Source organism: Thalassophryne amazonica, chromosome 4, assembly GCF_902500255.1.
Source record: "Thalassophryne amazonica chromosome 4, fThaAma1.1, whole genome shotgun sequence".
NCBI lineage: Eukaryota > Metazoa > Chordata > Actinopteri > Batrachoidiformes > Batrachoididae > Thalassophryne > Thalassophryne amazonica.
In genome coordinates this window covers 139,689,299-139,715,769 of record NC_047106.1, presented here as the reverse complement: position 1 = coordinate 139,715,769, position 26,471 = coordinate 139,689,299, and the positions used below count along the sequence as shown (strand labels likewise).

At 44.1% G+C, this 26,471-nt stretch overlaps 1 protein-coding gene across 1 annotated transcript; it reads right to left on the bottom strand.

Annotated features, from left to right (window-relative positions):
• Positions 1-1,977: 1,977 nt before the first annotated feature.
• si:dkey-182i3.11 (leucine-rich repeat-containing protein 15) lies at positions 1,978-25,935 on the bottom strand. Its single transcript, XM_034168690.1, has 2 exons — positions 25,716-25,935; positions 1,978-5,339 (listed from the first exon to the last, which is right to left on the bottom strand). Exons 1-2 carry the CDS (start codon positions 25,929-25,931, stop codon positions 3,480-3,482), a joined length of 2,076 nt encoding a protein of 691 aa, XP_034024581.1. The 5' UTR covers positions 25,932-25,935; the 3' UTR covers positions 1,978-3,479.
• Positions 25,936-26,471: the final 536 nt, after the last annotated feature.

Sequence of the window (26,471 nt, the reverse complement as noted above, 5' to 3'; positions counted from 1 at the left end):
GATGATGAAGAATGTGTGACAGCTGTCAGGAATTAATGAGTGACAGCTGTCACTCCCAGCTGTGTCCGTGGCTGGAGTTATGGGGTAAAAACAGCAAAAATGGTGACAAATGTCAGTTTCTACAGGGGTCAGAAATTAAAGTTGCTCCATTTTCAGTACAAAATTATGCAAATTATTGTTTGGGTTAATGAGGTTCTTGAAAGGAATAGTTTGCTCCATCTGTCATGCTAGCTCTGGGAGGAGCTAGTTCGAGGGCCCACACTCACCTGTGGAGTACCTCAAGGGTCAGTCCTCGGTCCCACATTATTCTCCATCTACATGCTCCCCCTGGGCCACATCATCAGCAGGCATGGAGTTGCCTTTCATTGCTATGCTGATGATACTCAGCTTTATGTCAGGTTGGACACTACATCGCCTTCACTTTCATTAACTGCTCTTACGGCCTTTTTGGAGGAGATGGGGGCATGGATGAATGACAATTTTCTTCAGCCTAACAGAAGGTGTGCTTATTGGGACCCCTCACTAACTTCGGTCCTTGCCCCTGACTGTTTTTTCATTTGCCGGCCACAACATTCCCCTAAATTCCTCTGTCACTAACCTTGGGGTACAGTTTGATCCCCACCTGTCATTTGACATCCACATCCAGCACCTCTGCAAAACTGCATTCTTTCATCTCCGGAATATTGCCAAGCTCCGTCCCTCCCTTTCCTTACCCAATGCTGAGAAACTGGTCCATGCTTTTGTCTCCTCCAGGCTGGACTATTGCAATGCACTCATCAGGATACCTGGCAGGAGCCTGCAGAGGCTGCAGTATATTCATAACTGTGCTGCTAGGATCCTGATGGGGGTGCGGAGGTCCACGGATATCACACCCATTCTTAAAAACCTCCACTGGCTTCCTGTTCGGTTCAGGATTGAATATAAGATCTGTCTCCTGACCTATCAGTGCGTCTATGGCAGCGCTCCGGTTTACCTTAAAGATCTTATTAGTCCTTACAATCCATCACATCATCTTCGCTCTGCTGACAGTCACCAACTTCAGCCTTCAAAGGCCAAACTCCGCACTATGGGAGATAGGGCCTTCCAGACGGCTGCACCCCGACTGTGGAATGCTCTTCCCTACCATCTAAGACTGCCACAGTCAGCTGAAACTTTTAAAAAAACACTTAAAGACATGCTTTTTCTTAAAAGTTTTTTCTTAATTATTATCTGATGTTTTTTTTTTTTTTTACTGTGTTTTATTGTGCTTTTATGGTAGCGCCTTGAGATTTGCTTGTCAAATTTAAGGCGCTTTATAAATAAAAATTATTATTATTATTATTATTATTAATTATCATGTTACGGGGTCACATATAGTCACATGTCATAGAACCCAATGGACATCGACCTTGTTTGACCTTTACTTTGGAGACCAAACATTCAACACAGTCAAAACTATTCCATTTATTCAATCTTGTATTTCAACCTAACAGTTATTCAAAATGTGACCTTTACAAATCTGGATATACGTCTTATTCGTTGTGAACATCTGAACAAAATTACGGATGCCTCATGACACATTTTACCAAACTGAGTACAAGACATGTTCACAGTATCCCGGATGAAGTTGGCAAATTTGACATTTGGCACATCCATGAATGTGAGAGGATTTTGAGTTACTTAAGCTGTTCTAAAAGTAATTATAAATGATTTATCATCGCCTTTGAGCTAATAGTAAGATGGGTCCTTGTAAGACTTTCAGGTAGGATCTACAGGGAACTGAGAGCATGTTAGAGCACTGAAATTCATATAAATATACATTTCAGTGCCATCTAGTGGCATAGTTCCACCAAATTTGCCACTGTGACTCCAACAGAGGCCATCCATGCATCCACCAAATTTCATGCCATTTGCTCATCCCATTAATGAGGAAACCAATCACAAATCAAATAGCTGTGCACATATTCAAACTCCAAGCCAAAAAAAACCTGCAAACAGAGGAAAACATTTTGTAAGTTTCTGGTCCAGTGTTTCTGAGCCATGAAGCCAAGAACATTTTGACACTAATCTGGCATTTCTGTGGGAAAATCCAGAGACAAGTTCATGTTGGGCCAGTTTGCATATTGTGGCATTTTCCAAAAATTATCAAGGCAGAAATGGGCGTGGCCTATACCGACGGAAAGAGCTCATTCCACAAATTTCACGTTGGTACAAGTTGTTTTTGTCCAAACACATTTCGTATTTAAAGTACCAACTAGTGGTTTTTACTGGGCATTTTCTGTATGTGGTGAGTTGTTCTGTGTTCTACCAACCTGACAAATTTCATGTCATTTGGGCATCCCATTAATGAAAAAACCCATCATTAATTAAATACCATCACATGTGGTCAAACTCAAAGTCGAGAAACTTGCAAACAAATTTAAAAAAAAATTCAAGGGTTCTGGTCCAGATTTTCAGAGTCACGCTCCAGCGAAGGTTTTGACACCAGTTTGGGGTTTTTGCATCAAACATCCAGAGACGAGTTCATACCTGGCTTATTTTGCATATTTCGTAAACTGAAAACCTGTCTTGGCACAAAGGGGCGTGGCCTATACCCATTGGAAAGAGCTTAATCCAGCAATCACAACATTCTAAAGCTTTATGATGTGCAGCTCACACATCAGAATTTATTAGTTTTTTTAAAAAAAAACCTTTTTATTATATATAGCGCTACCTAGCATTTTTTTTTTTTTTTTTTTACTGGCCATTTTTATTATTTACAGACAGTTTGTTCTGTGCTGTACACACCACAAACAGTATTCTGGTTGAAGCTGGTACATTTGGCAGCATTTGGTCCATCCATTAATGAGAGCCCAGTTTGAGTTGTTTTGGTTGTTCTAAAATTAATTTAAAAATATTAAATATTTTTTTAAGAGGTGGTTTATCATCATCTTTGGTGTGACAGTAAAGCAGCACCTTGTAGGACTTTCAAGAGAAATCTACATGAAATTCTGTGCAATTTGTGCCTTTGAAATTCAAAGAAAACTTGCTTTACAGCGCCATCTAGTGGCGCAGTTCCACCAAACTTGGCATTCCAACTCTAACAGAGGCCATGCACATACCTGCCCAATTTCTTGCCGTTCGGTGATCCCATTGATGAGAAAACGCATCATGAATAATGATACACGGTCAATTCAAAGCCATGAAAATTGCAAACAGAGCAACAGATTTTAAGGTTTCTGGTCCAGTTACTGAGATTCATGAACCAGAGAATATTTTGACACCAATCTGGATTTTCAACGACAAAAATCCAAAGACAAGTTCATTCGGGCTAATTTGACGTATTTGGCAATATTGTGAAAAAGGTTTCCAAGCACGAATGTGTTTAGCCAACACCATTAGAACGGGCTCACGCCACTGATCACAGCTTGATCACAGCTTTGTGTACTGACAAAGGCTGCACAGACACCTTTTGTGCCTAGAAAAAACGCTACGACTTCCGTTAAGCAGACGGAGCTTTTCTACAGGAAGTGACGGCGATGCACCACAAGCAGCGCCTGTAAGACGAGGACGCTGCAGTAAGAGGGCAGGTGGCAGTGGCTGTGAGAACACTGTAACCTTGGCGTGCTGTCCGGAAGCAGGAGCAGGGGACACGGCGCGGAGTCCGAGTCCGAACAGACGAAGCAGGTCGGCTGATCTCCCAGCTGGTTTTGGTGAGCCCTGATCCACCTGCTGATGGAGAGAATCTCTGCGCAGCTGCAGTCCCACAAATTACCCGACAGATAAACAGAGCTTACGTTCTGCAAAGGCTGCAAGGTGCCATCCTCCAGAACTCTGAGCCTGTTTGACTTGATGCTCAACTTCTGGAGGTTTGTAAGGCCTTGAAAGACATCAGGGTGCAGGCGGTACAACTTGTTGTCATCCAGATCGAGTTCTGTTAACATGGACAACTGGGCAAAGAGCTGAGGATGCAAACCCAGCAGGTTGTTGCTCTTCAACAGAAGTCTGCGGAGGTGGACCAGTGGGTGGAAGGTGTTGGGGTGGATGGTACGAAGCAGGTTGAAGCTCAGGTGGAGTTCTTGAAGGAGAGTCAGTCCTACAAAGTCATCAGGAGACAGTTCTAAAAGATGATTGCTGTCCAGGTCCAGAATTGAGAGATTGAACAGGTTGACAAACAGGCCTGTAGGAAGTTTTCTTATATGGTTCCCCTCCAGTTTTAGTTTCCTTAGATTGGTGAGGCTTCTGAACTGGTCTGAGGACAGAGAGGAGAGGTTGTTATGAGAAAGCCTCAGTGAGTGGAGTCTCCTCAAACCATGGAAGGCCAAGTGGTGCATTGACCTGATGTGATTATTGTCCAACAGGATCTCCCTGAGGTGACTCATCTTGTGGAAAAGGCCTTTGGGAAGGTGTGTCAGGGCGTTGCCTTCCAGGTACAGTTTCCGTAGCAACCTGAGCTTGGCGAACAGGGGAGGGCGGAGTTCCAGGATATGGTTGTTGGAGAGTTGTAGTTCAGTGAGATTAGAAAGTGAATTGAATACCCCAACTGGTACGACCGAAATCTGATTGCTGTCCACCTGCAGCTCTTGTAATTTGGTCAAATTGCTGAATATGTCCAGAGGAAGAGACGTAAGTTTATTGTCAAACAAATCAAGTGACTCCAGGTTGATGAGATCACTGAAGATCTTCGAGGGAAGTGAATGAATCAAGTTGAGCCTGAGATCCAGCTCCCTGAGTGAGGTCAGTCCTCTCAGTGATCCCTCAGATATAGTGTTCAGTTTGTTGTTGCTCAAATCTAAATGAACCAAAAGGTTGAGTGATGAGAAACAATCCTCTGGAAGGCTGGTCAGGCTGTTCATCCGGAGGTTCAGCGTACGGAGTGAGCGCACATCCTTCAGCGTTTCACCTTGGACAGTGACCTGCAGGTTCCCGCTCAGGTCCAGGTGCTGCAGAGCTGCTGCTCCTGTGAAACTGCCGGCAGCAACATCTACAACTCTGTTTCTGGACAGAACAACTTTCTCTAACCTGGGAGAGTTCCTGAACACACCTTCTGCTATTGCTGTTATGTTATTGTGGCTGAGGAAGAGGTTACTCAGGGCATCTGCACCGTCTAGTCCTCCCGCATCCACCACTTGAATCTGATTGAAGTTCAGGATCAGTGTGGTGAGACTGGCTAATCCACGGAGCAGTCCCATGGGGAGGTACTCGATGTGGTTCTCACTCAGGTCCAGCAGTGTGAGGGACGGGCAGCTGGCAAACTGACCGGGCTCCAGTTTCCGCAGACCGTTCTTTCGCAGGATAAGCTTGAAAAGTCTAGCCATACTCGGCCAAACTGGACTGACAGACAGCGAGACGTTCAACTGGTTCTTTGTCAAGTCCAGGACCTAAAGGACAGAAAGGGGAATGTTAAAGTCCGACTGCTTAGAAAGACAGGACGTGTTATTGGTTTGAAGCACTTTAACAGGTGATAATTGTGTCGCGCACAGGCTGAAGCTGAGGTAACTGGCGGTCACGGGGTAGCGTGGGGTGGTCACGACAGGAGACTGATCATAATCTGTCACATGAACGAAGACGTGCAGTGAGTCGGCCCTCCAGGAACAAAAATAACTCTGAAAGGTTAGACGACAGACTACCAACCACAAAAAAATTACAAGTAAATGTTTCATGACTTACGTGGGGAACACAAAGTTTCAAATCTGGTGTCACCGACTGAGCGGTCCCCTCTAAAAATTAGTCCACCCTGCCTTCACCGTGTCTTCGCTGCGCATGCGTCGGAGTCTGACTCTCTACACCCAAAGCGATCAAAGGGAATAATGTGATTATTAACCATCACATGACAAATTAAAACCTCTTAAATCACTCTAAGCAGAAATTAGGCGATAATCATAGAGTCGCTACTGACACTCTGAAATGATGTCAGCGCAGCAGCATGTCAGACTCAGACGTGCTGCTGTCGCGCTCTGATCGGTCCGCCGTCTTTATTGATGAAATAATGGTGAATTTATGTGGAAATGATTGTTGTGCAAAAGCTTCAGATATCTGTCGCTGAGACAGATGATGACCGGCGTGAAGTTTGAAGCAGACACAAGGTGATAATCAGTGAACTAATGATGTATGCACAGTGAAGGCAGGGCGGACTGATTTTTAGGGGGGACCGTTTGGTCAGCGACACCGGGAAAGTCTGCAGCGTGGCTGCCAGCTAAATCAGATAATAGCAGAACTTTCTCATAAAATGTCAGAAAGTGTTTTGTAATACACATTTCTATGTTTTTGGGAAATTCAACCTGTAAAATGCAACCTGTTCTGTTCCTGGAAATGAAAATATATACATTAAGAATTTGACATTTTCTGTTTCACTGTGAACTCAAAATTTGGCACTTCCTGTTTGGGACTGTTTATACGAGCTGCACACCCCACAGCTCATATAAACAGTTTCCTTGCAGTTTTTGTGGGTAGGGACTTTTTGGTGCTATCTTGACCAGTCTACAGTGAGGCAAATAAGTATTTGATCCACTGTCAATTTTGCAAGTTTTCTCACCTACAAAGAATGTTGAGGTCTGTAATTTTTATCATAGGAACATGTCAACTGTGAGAGACAGAATCTAAAAAAAAAAAATCAGAAAATCACATTGTTTGATTGTTAAATAATTAATTTGCATTTTACTGCATAAAATAAGTATTTGATCACCTACCAACCAGCAAGAATTCTGGCTCACACAGACCTGTTAATTTTTCTTTAAGAAGCCCTCTTATTCTGCACTCTTTACCTGTATTAATTGCACCTGTTTGAACTTGTTACCTGTATAAAAGACACCTGTTCACACAATCAATCAATCACACTCCAACCTGTCCACCATAGCCAAGACCAAAGAGCTGTCTAAGGACACCAGAGACAAAACTGCAGACCTGCACAAGGCTGGGATGGACTACAGGACAATACTGTAGAAGGGATCGCTGTTGTTATTTACTTCCACCTTTCCTGCGCCTGCACTCACAGGCGCGCAACAATTATTTTATCAGTGGTCACGTGAGGGGATGCCGGTATCAGTCTGCTGCTGCAGACAATAATGTCTGTCTGTGCTCTTTCTGCTGTCTGGTTCCATCTCTGTGGGCTGAGTGCAGCAGCAGGACATGCTTTAAAGTTGAGGAACTGGTGTACGCATCATGCTTCAGGCTGCAGTTCACCTGTGTTACAGAGTCATTAAATGCAGTTCTGTGTGCGCGTGCATGGTTGGAAAAAATGATGGGAAGAAAAACAACGAGCCAAAGGTTTCTCTGTGACAAAAAACCCAAACAAACAAACAAACAAAAAAATTCCACCACAATGAGGTGGCCGCTTTAATTATATACACTTGTGTGGATCACGACTTCCCAAAAATAAAACAAAAAACCCACAAGATCCATAAACACAAAATCAGCCCATCCATAACAATTTTGAGCATACACACACACACATATATATATATATATATATATGCTCTAAATTTTTATAACTCAGCCACATGGGGTGTTCAGCCAATACATTCTGAGTGCCGGTGTTCTGTCGAGGTGAGGTGCGTCGAGATGACTGCATATGTGTGCACTGAAAAAATTACTTGACGAAGTTCGGTTATTTTGATGGGCAAGTAAATGTATAAATTGTTCGTCCAAACGTAGTAATGTATAAAATCTACTCACTATAAAACGATAAGTATTTTTAACCTGGAGTTAGCTTATTTGGACAGGCAAAATATACATATACATACATTTATGCTCCTAACGTAAAATACAGAAAATGTTTTACTTAAAAGGCTATAAATACACTGAATACAATTAATAAAAAAAAACTTTGACAGAAAACAAAAAACAAAATGCGCATGCGCAGTTGCACATCGAGCGAGTTACATCATCTCCCCATGTGCAGTTGTGCAAGGCACCTCATCTGGACGGGTGACATCTTCAAGTCCGGGGTAGAACGATGTGCCCATGTGCACGCATGCACAGTAGTGCAAAGCACCTCATCTCGACGGGACACCGGTCCCAAGCCCAGATAAATGAGGAGAGTTGCGTCAGGAAGGGCGTCCGGCGTAAAACAAGCCAACCCAACTATGCAGACTAAGAATCAAATTTCCATACCGGATTGGTCGAGGCCCGGGTTAACAACGTCCACCACCGGTGCTGTTGCCCAACAGGGTGCCGGTGGAAATTGGGCTACTGCTGGGTGAAGACGACGAAGAAGAGGAGGAGAACGTTTCCACAAACAGCGGGAGAAGAAGAAAACTCAAAGGGTGGAAATGAGAGTGGGGACTTTGAATGTTGGTAGTATGACTGGTAAAGGGAGAGAGCTGGCTGATATGATGGAGAGGAGAAAGGGAGACATATTGTGTGTGCAAGAGACCAAGTGGAAGGGAAGTAAGAGCAGGAGCATTGGTGGTGGGTACAAGTTGTTGTACCACGGTGAGGACAGGAAGAGAAATGGTGTTGGGGTCATTTTAAAGGAAGAGTATGTTAAAAGTGTGTTGGAGGTTAAGCGAGTGTCTGACAGGGTGATGAGTGTGAAGTTGGAAATTGAAGGGGTGATGATGAATATCATCAGTGCATATGCCCCACAGGTAGGTTGTGAGATGGATAAAGAAGATTTCTGGAGTGTGTTAGATGAGGTGGTGGAGAGTGTGCCCAAGCATGAAAGAGTGGTGATAGGAGCAGACTTCAATGGGCATGTTGGTGAAGGGAACAGAGGTGATGAGGAAGTAATGGGTAGATATGGTATCAAGGATAGGAATGGGGAAGGACAGATGGTAGTTGATTTTGCAAAAAGGATGGAAATGGCTGTGGTGAATACCTACTTTAAGAAAAGGGAGGAGCACAGGGTAACATAAGAGTGGAGGAAGGTGCACACAGGTGGACTACATTCTTTATAGGAGATGCAAGCTAAAAGAAATCACAGACTGTAAGGTGGTAGCAGGAGAGAATGTCACTAGACAGCATAGGATGGTTGTTTGTAGGATGACTTTAGAGGTAAAGAAGAAGAAGAGAGTGAGAGCTCAACAAAGGATCAGATGGTGGAAGCTGAAGGAGGAAGACTGTTGTGTGAAATTTAGCGAGCAGGTGAGAGAAGCACTGGTTGGAGGGGAAGCAATTTTGGACAACTGGAAAAGTACTGCAGATGTGGTGAGGGAGACAGCTACGGACCTGGCGCCACGAGGGGGCGTTTGGGGGCGACGCCCCCTCACGTCATCAACCTCACCTCCTCGGATGTGAGAGTTATCAAAAATAAAAATAAAAAAGAAAGAAAAAGAAATACTGGGAAATATAGCACCTCGCAGTTTTGCGGATTTTTTTAGTCCAATTTTGCATGCTTTTTTTTTTTTTTTAACAGTGCATTGTGCTCTGCGTCCTCATCAAGCAGGCCGGTGTTCTGTCGAGATGACGGGACACCTGTTGCGGCACCGCGAAGGGAGAGTACGCGCATTGTGTTCTGCGTGTCTGTTTATAAGAATCTTCTCACCCAGAAGAAAAAAGAGCACCAACAACTACCCAAAACTGTGTTCTTCACTCCGTAAAAGACACCTGCAGCGAGGCCTTCAGCGGAGCGGTGCCACAACGAAGAGGCGCGATCAGAGGAACTGTGAAATACTGGTCAGTCACTATTAATAATTTCTTATGTGTCCAACCTCGTAGGTTGATCGTTAAAATTAAATTCGTTAGTTCTAAAAGCCATCATAATTATTTATAGGAAAACATTCTATTTTTATTTCTCAAAACAAATGTTTGGGCCTGAAAACAGGTTGGTCTTATTTTTCTACTAAGGTTTGAACTTTGAGAGTGTTTACACACAAGAGAAAAGTGAGAAAATGTTAATGCCTGTTTGAGAAAAGTGTATAAAGTGTGTATTGAGGGGTTTTACAGCCTTAAAACGTCTATAATAATTGTAAAAAATAACGCTGACTACTTCGCAGATTTCGCCTATTGTGGGCTATTTTTAGAATGTAACTCCCGCGATAAACGAGGGACCACTGTACACCTACATGAAAGGTTTATCTTTGACCCGTTGTGTGACTGTCATGCCCAGTTGCGCTGTGTTTGCTCTTGTGATGGAGGGCTGTATGTGGGGTTAATCTACTGTCTCGTGTCATTTCTCAGATCAGTTGTTGGTTTGGTTTCATGGTATGCAGGAGATCACTGGACCGAGGGTCTATACGTTCAAATAATAATTAAAAAATACTGTCATCACTCTTTACTCTTAGTCAGTCTCTTACAACGGTGTAGCCTAAATACATGAGCTTTCTAGGAGTGCACCCAATTCATTACGCACGCTCAGAGGCAGGTACCCTCCGGTGCGCACCTTTTTTGGGGGGAGGGGGCGACCCCACCTCCTGTGATAAACTCATCGCCCCCTTAATATTTTTTTCTGGTGCCGGGCCTAGACAGCTAGGGCAGTACTGGGTATGACATCTGGACAGTGGAAGGAAGACAAGGAGACTTGGTGGTGGAATGAAGAGGTCCAGGAAAGCATAAGGAGAAAGAGGTTGGTGAAAAAGTTTTGGGATAGTTGGAGAGATGAAGAAAGTAGACAGGAGTACAAGGAGATGCGGCATAAGGCGAAAAGAGAAGTGGCAAAAGTGAAGGAAAAGGCATATTGCGAGCTGTACAAGAAGTTGAATAGTAAGGAAGGAGAAAAGGACTTGTACCGATTGGCCAGACAAAGGGACAGAGCTGGAAAGGATGTGCAGCAGGTGGTAAAAGATACACATGGTTATGTGCTGACAAGTGAGGAGTGTGTGCTGAGAAGGTGGAGGGAATATTTTGAAGAGTTGATGAATAAAGAAAATGAGCAAGAGAAAAGGCTGGATGATGTGGTGAGAGTAAATCAGGAAGTACAAGAGATTAGTAAGGAAGAAGTGAGGGCTGCTATGAAGAGGATGAAGAGTGGAAAGGCAGGTGGTCCAGATGACATTCCAGTGGAGGCATGGAAATGTCTAGGAGAGGCGGCAGTAGAGTTTCTAACCAGATTATTTAATAAAATCTTGTAAAGTGAGAGAATGCCTGAGGAGTGGAGACGAAGTGTGCTGGTTCCTATTTTCAAGAACAAGGGTGATGTGCAGAGCTGCAGTAACTACAGAGGCATAATGTTGTGTGGGCCGCCAGAAGAGGATGTACTGCTGGCCCACCACCAAAGGGCGCCCTGCCTGAAGTGCGGGCTTCAGGCACGAGAGGGCGCTGCCGCCACGGACACAGCAGGGAGTGACAGCTGTCACTCATTAATTCCTGACAGCTGTCACACATTCTTCATCATCGCACTCCATAAAGACCAGACGTCATCTCCACCTCATCGCTGAGATATCATACTTCATTCGAGGTAATATCCTCAGCCATTTGTTTTACAATATATCTGTATATTGTGAGTGTTTGCAGGAGTACCGGTCCTAAGTTTGTGGAGGCTGTGCAGGACGGCACTCTTTTTCCCCTGAGGAATCACTGCGGTACTCTGCAACATATTGAGTGAGAGGTGGAGGTGGCATTCCCACCGCTGTTGTTACTGGGTGTACACACACCCACACTTGACTGTCTTTGTTCTTCGCCAGCAGTACCAGATCCGACAGTCGGGGACGGTGATCACCTGGGAATTCGGGACTTGGCGGCTCCAGTATTCACCAGGTTCTGTGGGGGCGGAAATCGTGTGGTTCCGGCTCTTCTCAGGACAGACGTCTTCTATCCTCGAGCCTGCCCACACGTCACCTTTGTAATTTGACTGTAATTATATTCTGAGATTGTCTGTATGTTCGTTGTGCACGTTTCACAACATTAAATTGTTACCTTTTGGCTCATCTATTGACCGTTCATTTGCGCCCCCTGTTGTGGGTCCGTGTCACTACACTTTCACAACACATAAAGCTGATCAGCCACAGCGTGAAGTTATGGGAAAGAGTAGCAGAAGCTAGGCTTAGAAAACAAGTGAAGATCTGTGAGCAGCAATATGGTTTCTTTCCAAGAAAGAGCACTACAGATGCAGTGTTTGCTCTGAGAATACTGTTAGAGAAGGCCAGAAAGAGTTACGAGGTCTTTTAGAAAAGTATCGGACCTTATTTTTTTTTCAAAAACCAGATGGATTTGAATCAAGCGTGCTTGCATGAGCCAAACTTAAACCTTCCTGTGCATGCGTGAATTTTTTCACGCCTGTTGATTGCGTCAGTTGCTGGCAAGCAGCACTTGTGTGAGGTCGTGTGTCGTGCTCTCGGCGGTTTTCATTGCAAGGAAAATGACGGAACGACTGGAGCAGCGCTACTGCATCAAATTTTGCCAGAAACTGGGCGACAGTCAGGTGGAAACCATTCGGAAGATTCAGATGGCTTTCGGTGATGATGCTATGGGCATCACACAGATTAAGGAGTGGTACAATGGGTTTAAAGGCATCCACACAACGGTGGAGAGCGAGCCACGCTCCGGTCGGCCATCAACATGCTGAAATGACCAGTTCATTGCCAAAGTGAACGCTGTGGTGATGCGGGACCATTGTGTGACTATCCAAGAAATTGTGGAAGAGGTGGACATCAGCACTTTTTTGGCACATTCCATTGTGACAGAAGATTTGGCTATGAAAAGAGTGGCGGTGAAATTTGTGCCGAAGCTGCTGACGGCAGAGCAAAAGCAACTTCGTGTTGAAGTCTCACAGGACATGCTGGACTCAGAAAAATGATGCCCACCTCTTCTGCAATTTCTCGGATAGTCACACGACTGAAAAGCCACCAAAAGCCGTCTGAATCTTCTGAATGGTTTCCACCTGACTGTCGCCCAGTTTCTGGCATAATTTGATGCAGTAGTGCTGCTCCAGTTGTTCCGTCAATGCTGCTTGCCAGCAACTGACGCAATCCACAGGCGTGAAAAAATTCACGCATGCGCACGAAGGTTCAAGGTTGGCTCATGCAAGCACGTTTGATTCAAATCCATCAGGTTTTTGAAAAAAAAAAAAGGTCCGATACTTTTCTAACAGACCTCATACATTGTGTGTTTGTCAACTTAGAAAAAGCTTATGATAGGTTGCCAAGAGAAGAGCTGTGGTATTGTATGAGGAAGTCTGGAGTGGCAGAGAAGTATGTTAGGGTAGTGCAGGACATGTACAGTCATTTTGACACCATTTGTTTGACTGCAAAATCGCTCCTTTGTGTTTGATTTCATAATGAACCGAAATTCAGATAGTTAGTTTGCAGCCCTCATAATAACTTCAGTCACAGCTTATTGCCTAAATGTGGAGCTGCACAGAGAAGCCAAAGGAAAAAAGATTAAAACTAGAGACATTCATCACAAAATGCCCTGAGCACAGTATTATTTTCCATGCAAAGTGCAGTAATATGTACTTGTATGGGGTGGGTATTTGGTTGAACCTTATGTGTTTGATGTAAACTGGGATATACAATGAAAAAATTGGAGATTGGCATAATATTTATTTAGAGGATGTGACAAACAGTGACCATAAAAAGTCGGTCGCAAAAGGGGCCAAGCTACGTTGTGGCAAAGGATTTGACAGCTGTGACCATTGGTGACCTTGAAAAGTAGGTCAAGGTCACTGGCCTTCAAACCCATGCAAAGTACTCCTCCAAGGCATGTACCCAACAAATATGAAGTTTCTGCGAGCAATAGGTGCCGAGCTACGTTGCGGCAAATGAATTGCGGCTGGACGGACGGCCAGACGAACTGACAGACAGACGGACGGACAACCCGGATGCTATATGCCCTGCCTTGCGGTGCAAGTGCCGCGCGGGGCATAAAAAATACAGAAGAGGGGTTTGTTTTTAATGTGATTAGTTCGAACACAGGGTGAGCTCATGTGATCCATCTTCCACCTGTACTGGACACAATTCTGAGCCAAAACACATCTGATCCTTGAGACTAAATGCTGCAAAGTGAAAATCTTTCAGATTGTCATCCATCTGGATGTGATGTGTTTTTTATGCGCAGCGCTGATCTGTTAGCGTGTGATGGATCACTGAGTGCACACAGTCAGCAGCTGCATAAGAGTTTCCTGCCTACCGGTGTGGCCCCACCCAGTACGTGACATCATTGCAATTCCTTCTATAGGCAAGCAGGTTAGTGAGAAGACAACAACTGTTGGTGTAATTATTAGAAAATGGAAGAAACAGAAGATGACAATCAATCTCCCTCGGTCTGGGATTCCATGCAAGATCTCACTTTGTGGGGTAAGGATGATTCTGAGAAAGCTCAGAACTACACAGGAGGACCTGGTCAATGACCTGAAGAGAGCTGGGACCAGAAAATCCTGCAGGGTAGCAAGGTTCCCCTGCTCAAGCCAGCACATGTTCAGGCCCGTTTGAAGTTCACCAGTGACCATCGAGATGATTCAGAGGAGGCATGGGAGAACGTCATGTGGTCAGATGAGACCAAACTAGATCTTTTTGGAATCAACTCCACTCACCATGTTTGGAGGATGAGAACAACCCCAAGAAAACCACCCCAACCGTGAAGCATGGGGGTCGAAACATCATTTTGGGGGTGCTTTTCTGCAAAGGGGACAGGACAACTGCACCGTATTGAAGGGAGGATGGATGGGGTCATGAATCGTGAGATTTTGGCAAACAACCTCCTTTCCTCAGTAAGAGCATTGATGATGGGTCATGGGTGGGTCTTCCAGCATGACAATGACCCCAAACACACAGCCAGGGCAACTAAGGAGGGGCTCCGTAAGAAGCATTTCAAGGTCCTGGAGTGGCCTGGCCAGTCTCCAGACCTGAACTCAATAGAAAATCTTTGGAGGGAGCTGAAAATGGAAACCTGAAAGATCTGGAGAAGATCTGTATGGAGGACTGGACCAAAATCCCTGCTGCAGTGTGCAAACTTGGTCAAGAACTACAGGAAACGTCTGACCTCTGTAACTGCAAACAAAGGTTTCTGTATGTGAGAAACCAGTCTGTTTAAGGTCTGTCTATTGTATCAAATATTTATTCCATGCAATAAAATGCAAATTATTTATTTAAAAATCAAACCATGTGATTTTCTATTTTTTTTAAGATTCTATCTCTCACAGTTGAAGTGTACCTGCAATAAAAATTACAGACCTCTACATTCTTTGTTGGTGGGAAAACTTGCAAAATCGGCAGCGGATCAAATACTCATTTGCCTCACTGTAGATAGGAAAGTTTTAAATATGTTTAAAAAAAATTGGGACATAAGGATACATCGTGATAAACACAGCCAATAGCTGGATGTAATTTGTGCAGGTATCGGGTGACATTTAGCAAAACTGACCATGTGAGCACAGTGTGGGGCACATAGGATGGTCTGTGTCCTGACTGTGCGTGCCACAGTGGATTCTAAAAACACTGGAGTTACCTCGCTCCACTGTCCAGAACACACACACACTGTGTCTTACTTTATTTTTACAGATGGCTTTGTTATTATTTATCAGTGGCTCTTAAAAATACAGAATTTCTGCTTGAATGTGGATTTGGCTGCTCAGTTATTTTAATACCAGGGTACAGTTTAAGAAGCTAAAATTAAAACACAATGCAGATTTGTTTTTGGTTTTTAAGCAAGTGACCGGATTGGGCAATGAGTGCAACGATCATCACATTAGGTTCATAAGACTCATCGTTTGCCGACCTGTTTAAATCTCTGCTGGAAATATAATGTACAACCATAATCCCATGAGAGCATGCTGCGCTCTTCAGTGGAAAACAGTGTTCAAATGGTTTGGCCGCTATTCGGCCGCTGGTGTGAAGGCTGGTGAGGGTTTGACATGGGCATTCATTTTGCACAGTTCCTCAACCGCAGTCCGAATGGTCTGACCTGTGTAAAACAAGCTGTACGAATATTGCGACCACGGACAGACAGCATACAAATGAACCGCAATTCATCGAGCAAATTCGCTGAGGGGAGCAGGTTGCTCCATCCGAGCCACAGCGCAGCAGCGCGCACGGGGAGAAGAACACCTTTCCCTGGGGATAACATTGGAGACAACCTGAACAGTTGCTGAAAAAAAGCTTCTCCCAGCAGAGTGATGTCAGGCACTCCTTTTGCTTTTTTCCTGTTTTTCCTGACTGTTTAACGTTTTCCTGATGGCCCACCACCAAACCAGACAAACCTCAAGTATTTTACCTGTTGTAACAACAAGGAAATACAAATGACAATAAATCAACTTCATAAAATATTGGCAAAGAAACAGAAATAAATTAACATGATATAAGCTTTAATATAAGGTTTGAATACACAATTATGTCTTTTTAACACAGCCGTTCTGGTCTGTGTCAGCCTTATCCCGTCAGATTTCAGAAGCTAAGCAGAGCAGGATCTGGTTAGTACTTGGATGGGAGACCTCTTGGAACACCAGCAGCTGTGTGTTTCTCCAGGAGTTGCGTCAGGAAGGGCATCCGGCGTAAAACTTGTGCCAATTACCAATGCGGATCTGGCTGTATCCGCTGTGGCGACCCCGGACAAAACTGGGAGCAGCCAAATGAACAGCAGATTGACTGTTTTTTTGCGGTAAAGCTGTACTTCTGGTTTTTGCCACCAGGTGGCCTTTTGTTTATTTTCCCAAAAATTGTGAAGTTTGACCCAATTATCAATGGTAAATGTCACTGGAACCACACCAAAAAAAAAAATAATCATAGGCTTGTAGACACAGCCACTCTACATGCTTTCACCAACTTTCAAGTCAATCAGATGAAAAATACTCCAAATTTAAGGTGAACAAACAGACAAACAAAGAAATAAACAGTCAGTGGTACACTGACTAGTCTTGTTGAAAGGTCTTTTTGGTTTTTTACTTTCAGTTTTCACGACTGATTGATTTACACTTCCCAGCCGCTATACCATGGAGCAAACATTTCAGATTCACTTGCTGAGAGAAAGTTTTTAATTTAACCAGGTTAAACCCATTGAAATCGAGATCTCTTTTGCAAGGGAGATGTGGGCAATTATGAAGTTTCAAACTCACCTAACCTGCATGTGTTTAAAGGACATGTTGCACCAAAATCATAACAATTAAGATTTAGGCTGTTAATGAACATCCAATGATCCACTGGGATTACTTTGTGCACTTCAGTAACCGGTTTCAAAATATACAGCATTCGCACCAAACAGCTATGGAGACATCTGAAAACAAAGTACTCATGAGTACACAGGTGTGTCCGACAAATGACGACACTACTAGAAGGGTTCCAGCATGCGCTTCAGTGGAATGTAGCTGCCAACGTTAAGAACGGAGACACAGATTAATTCCACAGTTGACATAAGTGTGATGTCGTGTTATGACGACTCATTTTTAAATGATAATTGTTCATTTTGATGCAGTCATGGTAAAAGCTGTGGCTCCAAGAAGGTTTCTGTGCACCTGCACGGCCACGAGTCATAAACGTAGCCTGTCCATAACGATCTGTGCTGGAGGATCAGTTTTGTGAAGGATTAATTATGAGTGTTGCTATCAATAAAATCTAAAAAAAAATACATGTCCTTCATTATGAGCCACTGAGGCTAGTTCTTGTCAGAAGAGTTTTTCACAGTAAGACACAAATCTGGCATTTTCAGATTTATGTGATTAAATATTTCACTCATAAAAGAAAATAAAAATTCATTAACAGAACTGATTGTTTTCCATAAAGTGAGTGTAACATGATGTTCAACAACATAAAGTTTGATGATGTCGTACTGTAGTGAGTATAGTTTCTTTGAAGCTGCTGAAATGGATCAGCCCAAATATCCATGAGTGGGACTGGAAAGAAGTGAAGTCTGTGTTGCCTAAAGAACTACCTGAGGAACAGCAGTGGGGTCGGACAAACCAGCAACCCGGTGTTACTCCTGGTAATTAACCCTCAGAGAACACAGGTCCTGGACAGCAAGCAAATCATTGATGCTGATGAACCCCAACAACAGACACATTGTACTGTTTTGAAGACATTAAAGGCAGATGAAAGATTTTCTCTCTGCCTGCCATTGGCATTTTCTTTTGAGGTTGTAGGCTACATGTGGAGGTCTGTGGATATTTGTATTGAACAGCAGGTTTGGTTTGTGTGTGATTTTGTTCATTCTGCATGTCACCATTCACTGTGCGGATCAGAACATGGCTATGTGTATGCACGTGAACATGGCAGAGGTGTAGCAGACAGCCGTCGCCACACACAGCCCTTACTTCATAGCGCCCTCATAAAAATGCAAAGCCCCCCCCCAATCACCTGCAGAAAAAAAATTCTGAAGCCACCATTGGAGAAATATCAAACTACACAAATGCCGTTGTCACCAATCCTGTTTGTGCTATTCATGGACAGGATATCGAGGCGTAGTCGGGGGAGGAGGGTTTCCGGTTTGGTGGGCTCAGGGTCTCATCACTGCTTTTTGCAGATGATGTGGTCCTGTTGGCTTCATCGGCTGGTGATCTCCAACACTCACTGAATCGGTTCGCAGCCGAGTGTGAAGCGGCTGGGATGAGGATCAGCACCTCTAAATCTGAGGACATGGTTCTCAGCAGGAAACCGATGGATTGCCTTCTCCGGGTAGGGAATACAGCCTTGCCCCAAGTGAAGGAGTTCAAGTACCTCGGGGTCTTGTTCATGAGTGAGGGGACGATGGAGCGTGAGATTGGCCGGAGAACCAGCGCAGCAGGGGTGGTATTGCATTTGCTCTACCGTGCTGTTGTGATGAAAAGGGAGCTAACCCAAAAAGTGAAGCTCTGGATCTACTGATCAATCTTCGTTCCTACTCTCACCTATGGTCATGAGTGTTGGGTCATGACCGAAAGAACTAGATCGGGGGTACAAGCAGCCAAAATGGGCTTCCTCAGGAGGGTGGCTGGTGTCTCCCTTAGAGATAGGGTGAGAAGTTCGGTCATCCGTGGGGAGCTCGGAGTAGAGTCACTGCTCCTGTTATGTGTCGGACGCAGCCCGGAGAACTGACCAGCGTTTGGAGGACCCAGTATAAAATAAGCAGAGCACGGTACAAAGGATAACAGAGTTTAATGAACATAACAGTGCTGTGAAAAATATAAAAGTGCGCGGTCTGGCGTGGTGGATTGCGGTGCGCTCCCAGCAGCGCTAACGGTCCGGAGCCAGAACTGGTTCGGACCCAAGGACCCCGCCGACACCCCCCAGGTGGCTGCGACAAACCGAGTCTGTGAAAGAAGGAATCATTATGTGAGTCCACACTCAACACACCGAGAGAACGGTCAAAGGTGCACAAACAGCAAACACTTCCTGGCTTAATTACTAATCAGCTTCCCACCCTGCAGGCATGGAACATCCAGTTCACAAAACTCCACTGCAGTGGAAGCTGATTTAAATGACCAACATACAGCTCAATATAATAAGGTGTGAGGGACACCACATTTACTGACTGTATAAATGTTAGTCACAAAATCTAACGTACCTCAGGAAGTGTGCTGACGAGCGTGAGACCTCACCCTCTCCTCTTTCACAGACCATGCATCAAACCTGGACGTTCTCTGCATCCACTGATGATGAGATGGCTCCCGAGACGACGATCTCACCCGTCTGGTCACAAGGTCGAGTCTCTGGCAAATACACACTGTGTACTCCAGTCTTAAATGCCACCATGTTCCAATCCATGTAGATGCACCACAGCTGTGAGTCCTGATGAGCCGCAGGTGATCAGGGTGAGGTCCTGATAAACTCAGCTACACAGCCACTCAGTCCCAAATGCAAGCCACCTGGAAGGAAAAACAAAAGACAGAAACAAAAAGGCAGCCAGGCCCCCCAGCCATACAACAGCTCCTTCGTGTTGAAAGGAGCCAGCTGAGGTGGTTGGGCATCTGGTAAGGATGCCTTCTGGGCGCCTCCCAAGGGAGGGGAACGTCCATCTGGGAGGAGACCCAGGACTAGGTGGAGAGATTATATCTCCACACTGGCCTGGAAATGCCTCGGGATCCCCCAGTCAGAGGTGGTCAATATGGCCTGGGAAAGGGAAGTCTGGTGTCCCCTGCTGGAGCTGTTGCCCCCGCGACCCGAGCCCAGAAAAGCGGTTGAAGATGAGTGATGAGTGACAACTGCCGTTGTTTTGTTTGCGTTGTGATGTGCATAGATGGCGTATTTTACACGCATTTTGTGCATCTAAATGGCATTTTATTACTCCGCTTTTTAAGGGCTCCATTGCGGTGTGAAAAACAGCGTATTGTTGACTCATTTCACGGCGCCATCTTTAATTAGAGCGAAAAAAGCATTGCAATGCACAGAACCAGACAAAGTATTTTGCCTGAATGGAAGCCAGTTGGAACAACGATGAAATGGTGATGATGAACAAAATGCTGCTTGTTTTTGCTCAAGAAGATGGTGTTAAGTTTCATACAGAACACTGTGTGTGATGAACCTTTAGATCAGCCACTCTGCGGGCTGTGAAACCAACTACTGACACACAAAGTGTTATGGATTGGGGGGTGTTTGGCTGGGCCTGCTTTCTCTGTATCTCCCCAGGTGGTTTGCATTTGGTCCTGAGTTGAGAAGAGGTGAAGTGTGCAGAGGATCAGAGAACCTTACTCATTGCCTGCACCTGCTGCCTGTCTACACGTGCAGATCAACAGGAGAACAGCTGGAGTGCATTCCCTGATGAGGCCTGCTGGATTTAAGCCCTGAAGATACAGGGCTTCTTTGCCAGAGGATTAACTTTGTGCCATCCGTGTGAGGCTGACTTTGAGAGATCAGCCTCGTTACTACAGACGCTGAGGACCGCTCCAGGTTTGACGCACGTGTCTGTGAGAGAGGAGAAGTGAGGTTCTCAAGCTTTACTGCGCACTTCCTGAGGTACTTTAATGTTTGATTCCTAATAATTAACAGCTGTAATTGAGCGTTCCTGTACGCTGTTCTATTTGAGGCTGTTACGTTAATTGTTTGGTCCGCTCCTCTCCTCACCGCCGTTCATGGAAATTGTTAGTTTGGCACTTGCTGTGAGGAGCTACCTGGATGGCATTACCCTGACCTCTAGTAATACTGTGAGAAATCTTGGAGTCATTTTTGATCAGGATATGTCATTCAATGCTCATATTAAGCAAATATGTAGGACTGCTTTTTTGCATTTGCGCAATATCTCTAAAATCAGAAAGGTCTTGTCTCAGAGTGATGCTGAAAAACTAATTCATGCATTTATTTCCTCTAGGCTGGACTATTGTAATTCATTATTATCAGGTTGTCCTAAAAGTTCCCTGAAAAGCCTTCAGTTAATTCAAAATGCTGCAGCTAGAGTACTGACGGGGACTAGAAGGAGAGAGCATATCGCACCCATATTGGCCTCTCTTCATTGGCTTCCTGTTAATTCTAGAATAGAATTTAAAATTCTTCTTCTTACTTATAAGGTTTTGAATAATCAGGTCCCATCTTATCTTAGGGACCTCGTAGTACCATATCACCCCAATAGAGCGCTTCGCTCTCAGACTGCAGGCTTACTTGTAGTTCCTAGGGTTTGTAAGAGTAGAATGGGAGGCAGAGCCTTCAGCTTTCAGGCTCCTCTCCTGTGGAACCAGCTCCCAATTCAGATCAGGGAGACAGACACCCTCTCTACTTTTAAGATTAGGCTTAAAACTTTCCTTTTTGCTAAAGCTTATAGTTAGGGCTGGATCAGGTGACCCTGAACCATCCCTTAGTTATGCTGCTATAGACTTAGACTGCTGGGGGGTTCCCATGATGCACTGAGTGTTTCTTTCTCTTTTTGCTCTGTATGCACCACTCTGCATTTAATCATTAGTGATTGATCTCTGCTCCCCTCCACAGCATGTCTTTTTCCTGGTTCTCTCCCTCAGCCCCAACCAGTCCCAGCAGAAGACTGCCCCTCCCTGAGCCTGGTTCTGCTGGAGGTTTCTTCCTGTTAAAAGTTTTTCCTTCCCACTGTCGCCAAGTGCTTGCTCACAGGGAGTCGTTTTGACTGTTGGGGTTTTTATGTAATTATTGTATGGCCTTACAATATAAGGTGCCTTGGGGCAACTGTTTGTTGTGATTTGGCGCTATATAAATAAAATTGATTGATACCTTTAAATTAAGCCTGGAAGTGTTTGCTGATTATATGCTTGTGTGAACTTCCCTCTGAGTTGAAGGTTTGGGCTTACTAACCTCGTTCTCCTCTTCACAGACTCGGTGGTCCATGCAGCCGCCTGGGGGGGTGTCGGCAGGGTTCCTGAGTCCAGAACATTTGTGGCTCCGGTCCATTTGCGCGCGCCGTTCTCCCACGCCAGACCACTGCTCCCTTTTGCACATTACTACAGTTGGTTAATAAATCTGTTTTCTTTGAACCGCTCTCTGTTCTTTTAACGCTGCGTCCGGTCAGACGCTGGTTCGGGTCCTCCAAACCGCATCGGCGCACAGAACACAAAGGCTGTGATTGACACTTTTCCTTTTTCACTCCTTTCTGTCCTGTCATATTTTAAGTTTTTCCAGTGCTGAAAGAAAACGTCTACACTTTTTTATCTTAATATTGTAGTTTCGACTGGCAGACTGAGTATTTGGCTGTTTCCTGACAGCCCACCACCAAACCAGACAAACTTCACAAGTATTTTACCTGAACGGAAGCCTCTTGAACCAACAAATTTAAATCCAAGTTATTAATTTATATAGTGCTAATTCATAATGGGGTCACCTCAAGGCGCTTCACACAACTTAAAAAAGCAAAACAAAATGAATTTAAAAAACACAGTAAAATAATAAAAGAATAAATAAGTAAAAAGAATAAAAGAAGGCACTTAACATAAAATACGAGCAATAAAACAGGGACAAGGATGTCTTCAATTTAGATTTAAAAATCTCAACAGAGTCTGGCTGTCGTATGTGCGTGGGCAGATCGTTCACAGAGCCAGGGCACAATAGGAAACAGTTCTGTCACATACCGACTTTTTGTTCACCATAGGGACACACAACAGTCCCGCACCCTGCAAATGCAAGGCCTGAGTTGGTACAGTAGTGTTCAGAATAATAGTAGTGCTATGTGACTAAAAAGATGAATCCAGGTTTTGAGTATATTTCTTATTGTTACATGGGAAACAAGGTTTCAGTAGATTGACACAAATCCAACAAGACCAAGCATTCATGATATGCACACTCTTAAGGCTATGAAATTGGGCTATTAGTAAAAAAAAAAGTAGAAAAGGGGGTGTTCACAATAATAGTAGCATCTGCTGTTGATGCTACAAACTCAAAACTATTATGTTCAAACTGCTTTTTTAGGAATCCTGTTAATCACTAAACTAGTATTTAGTTGTATAACCACAGTTTTTCACGATTTCTTCACATCTGCGAGGCATTAATTTTGTTGGTTTGGAACCAAGATTTTGCTCGTTCAAAATCATTTGGATTCTCTGAATCTTCTGATTATATTATGGACTGTAGATGGAATCCTTAAATTCCTTGCAATTGAACGTTGAGAAACATTGTTCTTAAACTGTTGGACTATTTTTAATGCAGTTGTTCACAAAGTGGTGATCCTCGCCCCATCTTTGCTTGTGAATGGTTGAGCCTTTTGGGGATGCTCCTTTTATACCCAATCATGACACTCACAATTAGTGTCCTCAGTTCCCAAACACTTATTGAGTGTTGTTAGAAGGAAAGGTGATACAGTAGGTAACACAGTTGGAAACATACCACTGTCCCAACTTTTTTGAAACGTGTTGCAGGCATCCATTTCAAAATGAACAAATATTTGCACAAAAACAATAAACTTTATCAGTTTGAACATGAAATATCTTGTCTTTGTGGTGTATTCAATTGAATATAGGTTGAAGAGGATTTGCAAATCATTGTATTCTGTTTTTATTTACATTTTGCACAACGTCCCAACTTCACTGGAATTGGGCTTGTAATAAGTTACAACAGGAATGCAGAACAAAAGTAATCCATTCACAAATTTTTCTCTGATCAAACAGAACTTTTTTTCTGTTCAAATGGAGCAACACCAAATTATCAACAATCAGACACACGTATGTCTCCACAGCAGTCAGTGTCACACATTACGATGTCTAGACATACATATGTCATCAAAAGGTCTTTAGTCCGTCCACAACATTGAACAACTGAACACCTATAAACATGGTCGCTGGTTCAGACCCGGTTCAGTGGACTGCAGTGTTCTTCAGTTTGGTAACGGCTGGAGTGGAGAAAACCAGCAAACAGCTAAAACCAGTGAACACTGAAGCGCCCCCTGGTGGAACTACGCTATCTGATCATGAGCCTTGAATTACTGAGTGAGGCAAAGTGGGACTTTAGATGTTCCTGATCCTGCAGATAGAGCGCCTCGTGTGTCTGCAGTGAATGCGGTGGCACGCTCAACGTTATGGCTTTCTGTGCGCGTAATTCACCACTTCACTCAATGGACAAACGCTTCTTAGAGACGACCCGTTATCTGCACAACAAGCCAAATTATTACAGATATTTTTTCTTACAGATATATTACAGATATATTATGTTCACATGGGAGCCATTCAGTCAGGCTCACGTCTGCACTATGTAGTATAAATTAATCATAATACGAGTGGAGCACTGCGCAGTGGCGTGAGACTCACTCTATGGTGGACGGAGGCACAAACCGGAAATGGCACAAAAAATCTCCACAGTGGGGAGCCACTAAAAAGCCGTAAAAGCCACAAACCGACGGTAGACGAACATAGACATTATAAAGACGAGCCGACACCACATTGGTTACTGAGGCGCAAGAAATGTGGCCGCCATCTTGGAGCAGTCACTGTTGTAGTGGAAAGCTGTGATCAAACAACCAACATCTTAAGCTTGCATTACGCAGAGGCCATGAAGTTTAAACTCCATACAGCAAAGCCTGGTATATCTCCAGGTGCCAAAGAGGAGATGCTCCAAGCTAGGCACAGCTTGGATCTGTGTCAAACCACCACCACTAATTAGGATTTAAGACTCCCCAAAGTGCATTCCTCATGGAGCCGTGAATCCTTATCAGTACCCCAAACCAGATTTTATAATCTTATTTTCTTTTTTAATCTTTCTAACCTAATATGTTGAAATACCAAGTGTTCCAACACTTTTGGAGGGCACTGTATCCTCACCGTATGATGAGTGCAAAATGAGTGTGGTTTGTTTAAGAATGTTTCATTTTCACTGTTGCTGCACTTTGTGTCAAATCATTGTCATATCGTATATCATACTGATATGACAATACTGCAGTATGATAATTTGGCCATATTGCAGGCAAAAAAGAAAAATGCTTAAAAAGGTGGGGGGTCTGGGGCTCCTCCAGAAGCTGAAAGGAAAAAAATAAAAATAAAAGGCGGGGCTGCCCCCCCAGAAGCTGAAAGGTTTTAGTCATGCTCATGCTCCACTGAAGCATTTACTCAAAAAAGAAGTCTGAAGGACCTAAATGACATGGTGAGATGCTGATGAGCTTCACTCGTCATGTCCGTGACATATACATATTAAACAACACAAACCATCTTTTGACGTGTATAGCACCACCTGCTGTTTGGGAGTGTCTGCAACCACAGGATTAATTATTCAATGTCAGTAGAATATAGAATGTCAAACAATAAATTCTAAAATAAAATGATCAAAAAGTACAATAATGCAGAACTAATTATTATTATTATCATTATTTTTTGATGGAAAAGTCTTTATAACTTGGTAACTACTCATCCTGCAGGTGCAGATGGGTTCAGCTGAAGTCCAGGTGCTGCTGCAGCTGAACTCACCACCGCCTGATTCCCACTTGGTGCTGAAGATGCTCGTATGTGTTCGGTAGATCGTTTTGAAAAGTCCAATGAATTTTCAGCATTCTGCTCAACCTGCAGCGTGTTGTTGTGCGTGTGCACGTGTGCATGCTGGCTATACCTGCAGCCGCTCCAGGCTGCGTCCCGTCACCTTCTGGATCTTGTTGTATGAGATGTACAGCTCCTGCACTCCCTCTGGCAGCTGTGGAATCTCCTCCAGTTCCTTCTGCTGACACTCGATGGTGGTCAGGTTGTGGAGGCATTTGCAAGCTGGAGGACAGACATGGAGCGCCGGCGCCAAGAGGACCAGAGAGGTCAGAGTGAACGCTGCCAGCATGGCTTACAGCTGAGGAGAAACGGGGTCAGAACAGGAAACACATCACTTCAGCACTGACGCGGTTTTAATGTTTCACTACATCAAGTGGACATGAGTGAAAGACAGCAGATGGCTGATGGACGTATAACTCGCTGCACACCACCGTGCTAACGGAAACACACACACACACACACGCACACACACACACACACGCACACACACACACACACACACATCTGTCATGGTGTTCTTGACTTTGTGCATGATGAGTTTGAATGACTTCTTCATGAGGTCACACAGAACTCATATGATGGTCATACAAATATTATTCTGATTATCCATCGAGGCTTCTTGGTTTTTGAGAAATGTGTTTCATAAAAAGGTGTTTATCAGTCAGTCCATGACCATGACCCTCGACCTGCCGAGTCCAAAATGAAGCATCTGGCGAGTGTTTTTCAATTAACATTTTCCTTGAACTTTGGCCAAATTACTCCAAAATACAGTGCTGTAATGTAACAAAGTAGAAATACTTCGTTACTGTACTTAAGTAGGATTTTGATG